Consider the following 13,321-nt stretch of genomic DNA (forward strand, 5'->3'; position numbering starts at 1 on the left):
AGCCAAAGCTTGATCATTTTCCTATCTCTGCTACACACACCACAGAGAGATGCTAAGAGTTTATTACCTAACAATCAAGAGAATTTGTATGTCATTTCACAGGAAACAAGTTACCTCTACAGAGGATTTTATATCCAGGCTCCTGCCACCCATTCCAGTTACCTCCACCAGGCTCTCAGCAGCTCCTGTTGAGCCTGGGCTGGCAACAGAAGCCTCTGTCAAGAGTACCAAGGCAGCTCCCTCACTGCTTCCCACCAGCCCTGTGGTTTTCCAGCACAGACCAGTGATGGGACATGGCTCTGTGGGCAAAGCTCCTGCACTCCATAGCTGGAGCAGCTGCAAGGAGCAGGCAGCATGGCTGGGGCTCATGTGAGCAGGAAGGGAGAAGTGGGGGGTCCCTCGCCACCCCTGGGCATAGTCAGCATGTCCTCTGCATGCCATGCCACAGACACATCCCTCCCCATGATGGAGGAACTCCCATCGGCAGCAAGGCTGGGCTGCCCAGCTTCTGCAAAAAGTCATTCCAGCAAGAACCATCCTGCCATCTGGCTGTGCTCCTTTGGCTGGCTGGCATCTCAAATTCATGGAGCCAGTGACCGACTAGCTGAAGGAGCCATTTCCGGTCACTATCAGTCAGGACTGGCAACAGCCATTCACATCAGAAGTGACTAATTTTTCACATGCTTCCCAGCAAACATGCCAGATCTTCCACACATAACTCCTCACTCCCAAGCCTGAATCCTCCTCTTCACTGAAGGCTGCTCAGACAGCGCCTTCTCTGAAGTGAACCTGGGGTATGGCACCAGGCCCAGCTCCTCTCTGTCCACCCAGTTCTCCCACTTAAAATTTCTTCCTACAATTCTCCTTAGTCACCCTGGCCAGGCAAGCCAATGGCACTCCCTGCCCAGAGCTCTGGTCTGGCTGCCACCACCTCCCATCTCTTGCTTTGCACCCAAGGGTTTGAGCTGGGACCTATTCCATGTGTCACAGGAGCGTTCCTGGAGATGCTCCTCAAATAAAGTGATTGAGCAAATATGTGTCATTACCTACAGCTGTCAGCAGTGTAACCTCGTCACCTCCGGATCTTGTGGGTCCCAGATTCCCACATCCCAGTAACGGCTGAGCACTTGTTTAGTCTTCTTGCAGGTAGGGAGGAGCACCAGCACCATTAAATCACCTTGGACAGTTGCAAGCTGGGGCTGGGAGGAACTTCTCCTTTCGCCGAAGTCGGCAGAGATGCTCCTGCTGTGTTCAGGCTTTGGGGTCCCCATGTCGATGTACAGACAGCTCAGTGGCTCTTTCCCAGCTCACAGCAATATCATTCTCCCTGCACAGCATTCTTCACTGCAAGACCCCATCAGAGCACGTCCCACAGGATGTCTCCTCCTCTTCCATTGGTATCTTCATGGTCTGAGCCCTCACCCCAGCCCTGAGCTGGCTGCCTGCCTCTCCACCAGCTCCACCAGTGCTGCTCCATCACAGCTCTCAGCAACCAGCCACTCCTCACCACAGCTCCCTGGAGCAGGTCTCCTGTCCCTGGCACCTCTCCTGAGTCCGGGGAGAGCTGTGCCACTCAGCAGGGCTCTGGCTGCTGAAGCAAGGTCTGTTCCCGCTGTGGGAGAGCCTCATCCTGCTGCCACATGTGGGAATACAGCCCCAGCCTGCCTTACAGCTGGGCTGGCTTTTCCCATATGGGGGGAATTGCTGTTTACACAGAGATAGGAAATGTTATCCCTCCTACAAGAAGTTTCTAACCATTCCTGTGGGCTGGCCAGGCCCACATGATACAAACCTCTAATAAAAATAAGGTTAAAAATAAGTGTCATCCGTGTAACCAGAACATCTAGAAAGTCTGCAGCTACCCGACTGCAAACTTCAAACGCCAAGGCACACAAAGAATAATGTTCAATGCCTCTCTAACAAAGCTGGCCACAAAATCCTCTTTTTCCTAGAAAACAGGATACGCCTGCTACAGCCTAATCTGAAGTGGCGAGGCCTCCCCAAACCACCCTCCTAAGCACATATACGTTTATGGAGAGGAACGCTGCTCCCAGGGGGTGGCTGCCAGCAGAGCCCTCTCCCTCCATGCCAGGTCCAGAGCTGCTCCTGCCTACCCCAGTCAGGGATTATGGTCCCTGCTCAGGAGCAGAGGAGCCGCTGGAGAGAGGGAGGGTTTTGCCTGTGGCTGCAAGGCAGGAGTGTGCCAGAGCCCAGCAGTAGAGCTCCCAGCCCCACTCCACCTTTGCACGCAAGGCTGGCAGCCAGTTGCTCCTGCAGCAGTGTCTGCCTGGGACCAAAGGCTGAGGAGTGTGATGGGGAGAGGAAGGGGCATTAAACTGCAGAAGAAACTGAAATCCTGGTCTCAAAGATCTCATTTACCCAGGGGGACAGAACTAACTCCTCCAAAGTTTCAGCTGGGCAGCTGGGAGGAGTCACAGCATCCCTCAGACTGTGTCCAGAGGTGTTCTCTGAGTGCTTCCAGACCAAGGCAGAAACTGCAGGTGGGCAGAACACCCAGAGAGGAGGGGGGCTCAGACCAGCTGGGTGAAAGCCCCCCTGGCTTCTTTGCACACTCTTACTTTTTCCAGGCATTTCTCAGGCTGGCAAGGGCAGGCAGTGTTCCCCACTTCATCTGCAAGGGTGACCTGGGACCAACTTCAAAAGCCTGGGAGAGCTTGGCATAGATAATGGCATGAGAGAACAGGATGGGGACACCCCAGGATTTTATCTCTTGGGAATACATAATAAGCACTCTTCCCCGGGTAACACTGTCGAAGTGCTGAGAAAGATTTTCAAGTTTGACTGTGAAATGAAGCTGAAAAATGCATCTCAAGTAGGGCACATGGATCCTCTGCTCAATTTGGAGAGCACCATTTTCAGACTTTTTCTGTGCTTCTGTGCGTCCCCATGGCTTTTTTGCCGCTGCTTCTGCTTTGGTATTTATGGTGAACAAGGGCGCATACCTGCAACTCCAAACTGCTGCCCTTGGCCCGTCCTCAGCTCTGATGAGTCCATCAGCGACGCGTTCTGCATGAGAATGGCCTGGCGGGAGCACCCATGGGCTGATGGCTGCCTGCACCCCTACGGCAGCCCTGGGGCTCTGCCCGGGACGCTGGGCACCATACCCCGCCAGGCACCCCCATAACTACGGCCATCACCCTGCAACCTTCTCTTTTATTCGAGTAAATCCTTCTTGATTTGAGAACTGGGTAAGTTCTGGCAGCGCAGAGCCGCCCGTGCCATAGCGGGTTGGTGGCACTCGCATGCCACACCGCCGCCAGCTCATATCCCAGGAGGAAGGACCACCGAATTTCCTGGTGATTGTTTGAACAGGATGTTGTGATCACGTACCTCAGCCGAGACTCTTCTTCTTGGATCCCGCCACTCAACTTTCCTCAAGAATTTGGTTTGCTGCCTGAGAAATTGTTTAACAGCGTTGGCGTCACCGTCCTACCGTACCGCCGGCGTGCTCGCACACGCGCGCACACAGACCGCCCTTAATTAGCTCCTAAAGCATCACCCTGGGAAGACACAGGGAAGGAAAGATCCGCCACAGACTGCTCCTGCACGGCTGACCCCGGCTACAAACCGGGCCGAAAGCTGACTCTTGCCTGGTTTCAGGTTTTCAGACAGTACAGGGGGAAATGTGGTGGTTGTGAAAATGTGCGATAATTAACTCTAACTACTAATTTACATTTAGGAAAAATTGCATAGGGCGGAGTGCAGCATTTTAAAGCCAGAGAGGAATTCTATGTTCACACATACTGGAATCCAGTGGTACCCACTGCATCCCTCTCCCTGAAGGAGTTTGAGTTCAGACTAACTCATTTTTAAACGCAAGGATTTCCCATGGTTCCCATGGCTGACTTGGCCGGTTCACCACAGAAACGGATACATTGTTCCAGTATGAAAAATCTCTACCTTGTTTAAACGTGTCCTATATATTTAGGATCAAATCCTGCAAGTACCTTCACATGCAATTTTTTCACCCCAAAAATCGAGGTGCACAGTCCCGCCTTGGGTCTATGAAACAGAAACCTTGCCAGCTACCCAGGGAGGTAGAGGGGGAAGAAAAGGAAGTTGGAAGCTATTTCCAGCCAGACCACCAGTAAATATCTCTTAACTCCCCATCATTAGTGGTACTTAGCTGCTTATCTCCTTGTTTATAAACCACTGCTGGGATAGTCTCACAATGAAAGCATTATAAAATGTCCTATATTCTCATTTGCAATTGCACGTGTCAATAATAAACCAGGAGACTTGTGGGCTGTCGAGGTTTTACCTTCCTCAAAGGTTTTTACACACTGTCCTCTGGCCCGACAGACAGAGAACACCTTCCCTGATAAAATGGATCAGACACGTTCACACTTGATAGTGGAATCCTGGAGAGCTCCCGCTCCTGCTGTGAAATAGCCATTTAAGGCAGGGGAGTCTTTCAGGATGGGATCAGTTCCATTGTCCTCTGAGGGAATAAATCCAGTTTCAATACTCTTGGACCAAGGCCTTCGTCCCAAGACCAAACAGAAAGGAGAATGTGTAACAGGGCATGAGAAGGCAATTCCTCTGCCTTCTTACAACACATCTTTGAGTCTATGAGACCTCCTGCATATGGATTATGGCGAGAATGGAGCTGAAATCTCCCTATGGAACCCTGACCCATGGACATCTGGGCACTTTCTGTCCATAGGCTGGCTCATCCCAGGGCTGCTGCTTCCTTGCCCAACATCTGTCCACTCCACAGACCCCAGCCCTGGGATGTAGGCTGCTCGTCCCTGGGCCACCCATCACCCCGAGCTGGGCAGCGAGCAGCGCTGGGAGCAGCAGTCAGAGACAGAAAAGCACACCAAAGTTTCGGTTCCCAAGTGGAATTTTCAGGGGAGGAAAAAAACCAAAAAAAACCTCAACCGAACAAAAAAAAGGAAAAAACCCAATACTCACCTTACAAACCATGTTTTTAAGCAATTTTTTAAAGTTTTTGTACAGTAAAAAAATCTCACAATACTCAGCTGCCAGGCAGCTCTCCAGCCCGGTGGCCCCCGGCCCCACCGACCCCCGGCCCCGCTGTGGGTGCTCGGGCTGCGGGAGCCAAGGGGCCACCCCGGGGTGCTCCCTGGGCCGGACGGGCCCCCCGGGTGCCCTCAGCGCGATCCGGGGCCGCGGCGGTGCGGAAAGTGCGGCCGCCAATGCTCAGGCTGAGGCTGAGGCGGCGGCGGGGCCGGGCCGGGCCGGGCCGGGCGGGCGGAGTCGCCGCCGCCGTCATGGGGCTGCTCAACTTCACCCGCGACCCGGTGCCGGAGGCGGTGAGCGGCGACATGCACAACCTCAACCAGCTCAGCGCCCAGGTGCGCCGGGACAGGGACAGGGACAGGGACGGGCGGGTTCGGCGGCGGGGACGGCCCCGGACACGGAACCGGCGGGGCGGCGGCTCCGGGGCAGCGGCGGCCGTGCGGGGCGGGCCGGCACCGGGAGCTGGAGCCGGCCGGCAGCACAGCCCCGGAGCAGTCCCGGGTGTGCTGGTCCCACCGGGTCTCCAGGCACACGTGCCCGGGTGCCTGCTGGGCCCGGTGCCCGAGGCAGGGCGGGTAGCGTGACCCGTGCCCGGCGGTACAGCCCCGATCCAGCCGGGAGAGCCCCGCGCACGCCGGAACTGTTTGAAGGATGTTTATAGAATCATGGAATGCCAGAGCTGTTTCAGCTGGAAGGGACCTTAAACACCATCTAGTTCCACTTTCCTGCCAAGGGTAGGGACACTGATGGAGTTCCTGGTTGAGGGCTCAGGTCGTGCCTCGTGGGCAGTGGGGTCTTGTCAAGCACTGGGGTTTCTGGTGGGACCAGACAGTGTTTGGATTGTGATTCCCACTCCAGATTCCCATCCTGCACTTCCTCCCTCCAGCTGAATGGTCCCGGTCGTTGGTACCATCTGCCTCCCGGTCGCTGACACACCGGGTGTGCAGCTTGGACTGAAGTTGGTGGAAATGCTGAGGCTTTTCCAGCCCAGCTTGCCAGGACTGAGGATATCAGCCCAGTAACAGCCCGGTGCCATCTCTGTTACATGGCCGAGGACGAGGGCAGGTCAGGATCTGCAGCCACAAAGCAGCCAATACCACTTTGGGCCATACCCAGAAGGTCACAGCCAGCGCTGGTGCTGGTGCCAGCAGAGGAGGGTGCTGGTAGCGCTCTGCCACTCGGGCAGCCTCTCCATTCCTGCCTGCCAGCTGCACACCCAGAACGCTGAAAGCAGCAACTAGACCCTTAACCAGTTCTCTTCCCTTCCCGAGTTGGTCTGGTTACCCCATAGGTTTTGTGAAACGTGAGACTGGATGTTCACAACTTTTCCCACTCGCAGTTTTTGGATTGCACAAGATAGAACAGCAGCTTCTGATTAGCCACAAGTCACAAAAGCCCTGTGCAGTGCCAGCTACCAGCTGCACAGACCCCTTGAGAGGCTCTGAAAAGCATCCTGAGCCAATCCCCTCCACAGGCATCACATATTGCCAAGAACAGGGCACCAGCACAGGTCCAGCTCTGGGACCAGTGTGCTGGAGGCGTATGGAGCTTTGTCAAGGGGGTACATCTCCACCTAATCGTGGGGCTGGTGAGGTGCTGATGTCCAAGTCTTAACACTGTCCTGTTTCTTCACAGCAATTCTCGGCGCTGACTGAAGTGCTTTTCCGCTTTCTGACAGAGCCCAAGGAGGTAAGGCAGAACTGGAGAGATGTGTGAGTGCAGCTCTGGTCAGAAACTGAGAAAAAATTGTGTTACTGCTCTTTCTCTTGAGCAGGTAGAAAGGTTTCTGACTCAGCTCTCAGACTTTGCCACCATGAATAAAATCAGCTTGGGCCCCCTGAAAAACATTGTCAAAAGTATTCTTCTGGTACCCAACGGTAAGTGATGTATTTGCATATGCTACCCTGAGGCCAAACTGTCCCAGCCATTCCTGCAGGGCTTGGTTTGCACAATAAGTGTTAATGGTAGCTAATACAGTGCTTAGCACTTAAGAAGCAAAACTTCCCCTATTTGGTGACTCTGTATTCTTTATACCCTGCCTGCATGCACATTTCACAAGCTTAAGTAAACTCCCTTAAATATCTGTGCATTAAATGCAGCACAAGCAGTGTGACAACAGTGCTTGGTTTAAGCAGTGCCTGTAAATCCCTTTTGCCAGACCAGGGCAGCCTCCTGTTGGCACCGAGTCTCTGCAGGAACTTCCACCCCAGTGACCCAGTGCTGGAATTCCTCCAAGGACAAGCGCTGTTGGAGACAAATAAGACCGTGCACACCCGTTTGGGGTGGGCTGGGGACCGGTGCAGTTCTAGGCCATGTGAAGGAGACAGCTGACCTTGCAGTCTGGTTCTAGAGAAGCACTTAACGTGTCCAGCTCTTTCTCATTCATAAACAGTGAGGAAGAGGTTTGGGGGGATTCCACTGGAATACCCCAGACTCCAGCACTTTATAGGATTACTGTGATGTTGTGGCTGCCGTTTGACATGGTAATGTATCAAACTCTCCACGGCACATTCATCCCATTGATCCTTCTTGTTATTAATAGTCCCTTGCTATTACCCTTCAGCCCTGGCTTCCCTGTAGCTTCCTTCACAGCCCGGATCCTGAGCACAGCTGTTTTCTGAATTTGTTTTAAACTTGTTCTACTGCTTCAAGCCGCTTTTCCTATCCAGGAGTACAATAATTTTATTTCCTATGAGGATTTAATGAGGAATTTGCATTTTTTCCCATCCTGATTCAGGCCTTGGTGCCCTCATCTTGTCGTTCCTGTGCTCTGGATTCAATCCCGTTGTAACTTTTCCTCAGCTCTGAGATGCCACAGACGATATCCGAACAGATCACAGCAGATAACTTTACCTCTGTGCTACACAGCCGGAAAGCCACGTGGGGCTGGCAGTCTCCTTGAATTTATGAGATGCCTGCTCTTGGCTTCAGAGATCAGAATCCTTGTAAAGGTCCCTGTGCTGCCTGGGCCCCAGAACAAAGGGGGAAGGCGCAGCGGGGGAAAGTGTTATGTGCACACGTTCACACCCATCATCCCAAACACAGCAGGTAGGTCAAATTAGCAGCCCGCCAGCCTTAACAGTTCTCCTTTAACAAGCAAAGCGGCTACAGGAGAGAAAGCAGCAGCTTCAAAACATAACCGCTGCCGCTGTTCCCATGGATACCTGCAATGGGATCTCGCCCTCTCCCAGGCACTCCCAGAGCCCGGACTTTTAAAGCGCCGGGCATCTGCAGAGATACTGGCGGACACGACTGGGTTTCCGATCTCCGAGGAGCTGTGGTTTGCTTCAAAACACAGCTCAGAAACAGAGGCTTTCCATCGCCGGGTCCCGTCCCTACCTCTATGTGACTCAGTAGAGATTAGTTTGACTGAGTAAAAAGTGATTTTTTTCTTCTTCTTCTTTGTGGTGTTTGTTCAGGTGCCCTAAAGAGGAATTTGTCTTCAGAACAAGTCAGAGCAGATTTTATTGCTCTAGGTAGGTCATGTGCTTTCCACTAAATAAAAGATAATTAATATTTATCACATATAGTAATCTCATGTGGTTTCCCCCCACAGGCCTCAGTGAAGAGAAAGCCAGTTATTTTGCAGAACAGGTATTTATATATTTTTGCTTGTTTCTAAGCTAACAAAATGTCAGTTCTGTGAGTGGGAACTCATAAAACCCCACTGTGCTCCTGAGCTATGTCGGCACTTTGGGTTATTTTCTTCAAAACCAGCGTGGGATTTTGAACTGAAGATCCTCAGAGAACTAATAAGGAGCAGTTTGTCTGATGATACCTCTGGTTTGCCAGGGCCTCTCTCCCATCAGTGTCACAATTCCTGCACTGCTGTGTGGCTTTCATGTGATGTTTTTGTGCTTCCCATGCTTTGAGCCCCGAGGTCATGCAGTTACACGAACACATGGCTTTTTGCACAGATATTGTTACACTGAACCAGTGCTAAAACAAAACCAGTGAGTTTCATATACAGAAGTGACAGGGCAGATGGAAATCCTAGCAGGACTCAAATACCTCTGAAAGCCCTCCTGACCACATTAGTTCTGTCTTTACTCTGGGCTTCAGCCATCCTCTGCCTTCGTTCCGACTCTTGTTGAAGTTTTAGGTACAAACAGAGGCCTCTCTGAATTAATTGCTGGTGTGTCTTTTGCTCTTGTAGTGGAAGGTGAATTCCCCCACCCTAACACGCCTGGCTTTGGGTCAGACACTGATGATTAACCAGCTGATAGATATGGAGTGGAAGTTTGGAGGTAATAGAGCTACAACATAAACTGGAGGGGTTGGGAAACCCAGCAGCAGATCTTGGCTAAATAACGTTTTATTTCACTGCTTAACTAACAGATTATCTGCCTTCTCTTCTTTCTGACTCACAGTGACTGCTGGGAGCAGTGAGCTGGAAAAAGTGGGAAGTATCTTCTTACAGGTAAATCTCCCACATCACAGAGTTCAGCTTGTAGTGCAGTTGAGGAACAAGCTCCAGCCAGGCATGTGGGAAGCACTGGCTGTGAGGGGAAGGAGAGGGAAGCTGGGTCTCATAGGAACGGGCTCTGTGACTGCACCTTCAGTCTCCAAGTGCTGCTGCCAGCAGAGAGCAGACACGCTGCTGTTTGTTTCTCCTCTGAAGACATGAGGTATCACAGAAACGTGGCCCATTCTGAAAAGCTGTTCAAAAAGTTCAGGTTAGCAAAGGTCAGCCATCTTGGGGAGGGAGGGAAAGTGGGATCAAGGACTTCCAGAGATCTTCCCAATGCCCAGGGAATCTGTTCCTACAGTGACACTTCTTAAAAAGCCTGTCAGATATGTGTGTGCTGTGCAGCAGTCAAACTCACAGCGGACTCCTGCTCTGCTGTCCTCTCCTGGTGCTTAGATACAGGTCTCTGAACTAAAATACCTCTGCTTTTCCTTTTCCCAAGCTGAAGCTGGTGATTAAAAAAGGGAGCCAATTGGAAAACGTGTATGTTGGTGAGTTAACAGTTCTGGACAAGAGGGAAGCACGGGAAAGCTGCAGTTTGGAGCTCCAAGTGTTGCTGGGGGTGGGGGCAGAACCAGGGTGGGGTCACTGCAAAAGCATCACTGTGGCTACTTCTGCCCCGGCCTCTCCATGGCTGCAGCTGCTCCTGCCACAGGCACTCTGGAAATGTTTAGGAACACTGACTTTTGGGCATCTTCACATCTGTGCCTCAGTAAACACAGATCTGCCACGGAGCATTGCAGAGCAGCAAGGCAGAGGAGGAAAGTAAGTGATTCCCAAGCATGGAGTGCTCTTGGGAGATCCCATCCCAGGGGAGATCCCAGCCTGGCTAGCATAAGGAACCAGCTGCTGGGAATCACAGTGGCGAATACTCCCCAGCTTAGGTGAACATGAGTTGCTCCATGGTAGCACCAGAACAGCTTTGCCAATGTTGGAAGTGTAACCTGAAATCTAAGACTTGATGCCTCTTTTTTTTTCTGCAGAGTTAACTTTGCCCCAGTTCTACAGTTTTCTGCATGAAATGGAACGGGTCAAAACCAGCCTGGAAAGCTTCAGCTGAAACTGCACAGACCTGAGCCGACATCTGTCCGGGATGTTTAATTCCTCCTCATGGGCCTGCAGATCTGCTCTTTCCCAGCTGACTCTTCACACTCTGATAAGAGGAGACAAGCTGTGCAATGAGCAGTGGTGTCATGGCCCAGCAGGACCCATCAATCCTTTAGAACCTGAAACTTGGGCTAAGTTTCAGCTTTTTCAAAGCATCTACAAGTTCACTCATCTCTCTTTTTTTTTACTATACTATTATGAGAAACTGTGGTCAGAAGTAATGTGGATACCTTTACTAAAATAGCAAAGAAATAAACCCATTCCCATCCTACTCCATTTGTATCAGAATTTGATTTTGTGAGAAAAAAGAGAAACAGGAGCAAAGAATAATTTTGAAACTTGGAAGAATTAAGCAGAGAGGACGAGGAAAGCAAGGAGAGCATCTAACCTGGGGAATCACTTAGTGCTCCTTTCAAGCCTCTCCCTTCTCTTGTATTAAGAAACATGTTGATTAGCTTCTTCCCAATTGTGCCTCATTATGGAAAAGTATCTCAGTGGTAGGTGATTTTAAATCTTAAACAACCAAACATCTGCCTCTGTGCACAGGGGGAGGACATCTCGGGGGGTGACAAGCTAAATCTCATTTGGATGTGCTGCTCTTTAATCTGCAGCCTGTGTGACATGGCACAGTCAGACCCAGCCTGTTTCCCAGTGGACATATGTCCAAACCCCATGAAGTGCCATTAGCTTGACTCTTTGAGGGTGAGGATGAGCTTCATCAGGAAGCAGAGGGGTGCTCCGACCCACCCGGGGCAGTGGGTGATGTTACAGTCACTGAAGTTCCTCTCGTGTCCAGACTGTTGTCCAGCAGCCTGAGCTGGCTGGAGCCTCTCCCACAGCACAGGGATGAAGGAAGCTCCTTTTGCAGGGCATGTCCCAAGGCACCTCTGTGTCCCTCTCACACTCAGCAGTTCCACTGAAGGGAATAAACCACATTAACAGGGAATATCCTAGTCAGATACTCTCTTTCCAGCCTCCACCTGAAGGGGTTCACTGTCCCAGGGTATCCTGCCACTCTGCTGTGGGGCTCCCTGCACCAGCAGCTGCTTCCAGTTAAACCTGTCCCAAACAGACCATTTCTATGAGAAAAGCATCACAGAGCTCCCTGCAACTCACAGCTCCACCCGTGGGTTTCCAGCTGCAGCAAACCCAGCATTGAGTGTCCCTGCACTGCATTTTCTGTGGTGCTGCAGGAGTGACTGGGAATGACAGCGGGCACAGGCTGAGCCATATATTTGGGAAATGGGGAATCCTGCTGGCAAACCCGGGAATGGATTTATTTAGTTTCCCACATATCAGATCAGTCACAAGCATTTCAAGCTTTGTCACATAATTAGTGTAAAAATGAAAAAAAAAACCCAAAACCTCTGAAATAATGTTCTACAGAATATTCTGCTTCCTTTCGGGTGGCAGGAAAAGCTATTTCAGGGAGGAAGAAGCAGTCCAAAAGGCTGCTGCTTTCTCAAGACAAAAGCAATTTTTTTTGCTTTACGTTTTCTGCTGCCTGTCCCCATTATTTCTCCTCACCCTCCCAGTGCCAGGGCGGCACCACTCAGCCCTATCCGGTTACGTCGGGAGGTGGCCACGGCGCTGCGGAGAAGATGCCAGGCTCGGTTGTGGGTCAGGAATCCGCCGTCCCCCCGCGCTCCTCCCCCTGCCCGGTTGGGATTAAGCCGCTCGGGGCTGACGCACGCCGAGCCCGCTGACCCCGAGTGCAGGGGTCACCTCCATGCTGCTCCGCGGTCCCCACGGGCAGCTCTGATGGGCGGCATTTGCGCTGCGGCGTGACCTTGCTGCTGCCACAGCGCTCCCGGGGACCGCCAGCGCCCTTTCATCCCACGCGCTTGGCTGTGCATGAGCCGAGCTGGCAGCCCCTGGGGAAGGGGTGGAGGGGGGTGCCCGCTCTGGCGGCACCAGCACGGGGTGACGCCAACCACGAGGGAATCGGGTCACCCTCCCAATGCTGCTGGCCAGGAGCGAGGACGGCTCTGGGATGCAGCGTGGCAGCCATGCACAGCACGGCCCGGCCTCGCCGCCGGCACAGGGCGTGATGGCCAATGTCCAGACCCCTGCGCCAGGGCCTGGCAGGCAGCGGGCACAGCTGGCACAGCTGGCACAGCTGTGAGCCGGGACCGAGCCATGGTGGGAGGGAAAGAGCGGCCGCGGTGCCCGTTTTGCCCGGGTTTCCGGGCGGCCCCGCGGTGCTCGTGTGCGCGGCCCCTTCCGCCTGCCCGTCAAGCCCAGCCAGCCGAGAGCTAATCTCGGCGGGACAACGGGCGCAGGGGAAACAGGGGCCTCTCACCAGCCTGGGGTGCAGCTAACCGTACTCCTGCAGCCGTTTGCCTCCCCAAGGTCTTTCCCGGCACATTTCCTCTGGGGCGGCTGTGCCACGGCCCCCCCATCCGTGTCCCTGCTGCATGGGGACACGTGGGCCCTCCCGGCTGCAGCGGGGGCAGGGGCAGCTCGGCCATGCCAAAGCCACACACAGTCACCCCCCCCTGCATGCTCAGATGCTTGTACAGCCTCTCTCGCAGCTCTGCGGACTCTCTGCTGCCTCAGGGGCTGCCTTATCACACCCCGGGCTGCCAGGCAGTGTCTCCTGAGTGCAGGGGAGATGGCAGAGTGGCCCCAAGAGCCAGGCTGCAGTGCGGACCCTGTGCTCCCAGGCATCGCCCCGCTCATCCCCGCCAGCTCCAGCAGTGCAGCAGAGAACAGGGGCTGAACTCTGGGGTCTGTCAG

General features: G+C 53.2%; 1 protein-coding gene across 2 annotated transcripts; it reads left to right on the forward strand.

The window, feature by feature from the left end:
• Positions 1–5,209: 5,209 nt before the first annotated feature.
• COMMD7 (COMM domain containing 7) lies at positions 5,210–10,853 on the forward strand. 2 transcript variants are annotated; one of them, XM_032127219.1, is made up of 9 exons: positions 5,210–5,342; positions 6,643–6,696; positions 6,779–6,884; positions 8,427–8,483; positions 8,564–8,601; positions 9,164–9,254; positions 9,378–9,427; positions 9,918–9,966; positions 10,459–10,853. In XM_032127219.1, exons 1-9 carry the CDS (start codon positions 5,259–5,261, stop codon positions 10,533–10,535), a joined length of 606 nt encoding a protein of 201 aa, XP_031983110.1. In that variant the 5' UTR covers positions 5,210–5,258; the 3' UTR covers positions 10,536–10,853. The 2 variants fall into 2 exon arrangements, with proteins under 2 accessions (XP_031983110.1, XP_031983111.1); XM_032127220.1 differs by having other exon boundaries at positions 6,782–6,884.
• The last annotated feature ends 2,468 nt before the right edge of the window (positions 10,854–13,321 follow it).

Source organism: Corvus moneduloides, chromosome 17 (assembly GCF_009650955.1).
Source record: "Corvus moneduloides isolate bCorMon1 chromosome 17, bCorMon1.pri, whole genome shotgun sequence".
NCBI lineage: Eukaryota > Metazoa > Chordata > Aves > Passeriformes > Corvidae > Corvus > Corvus moneduloides.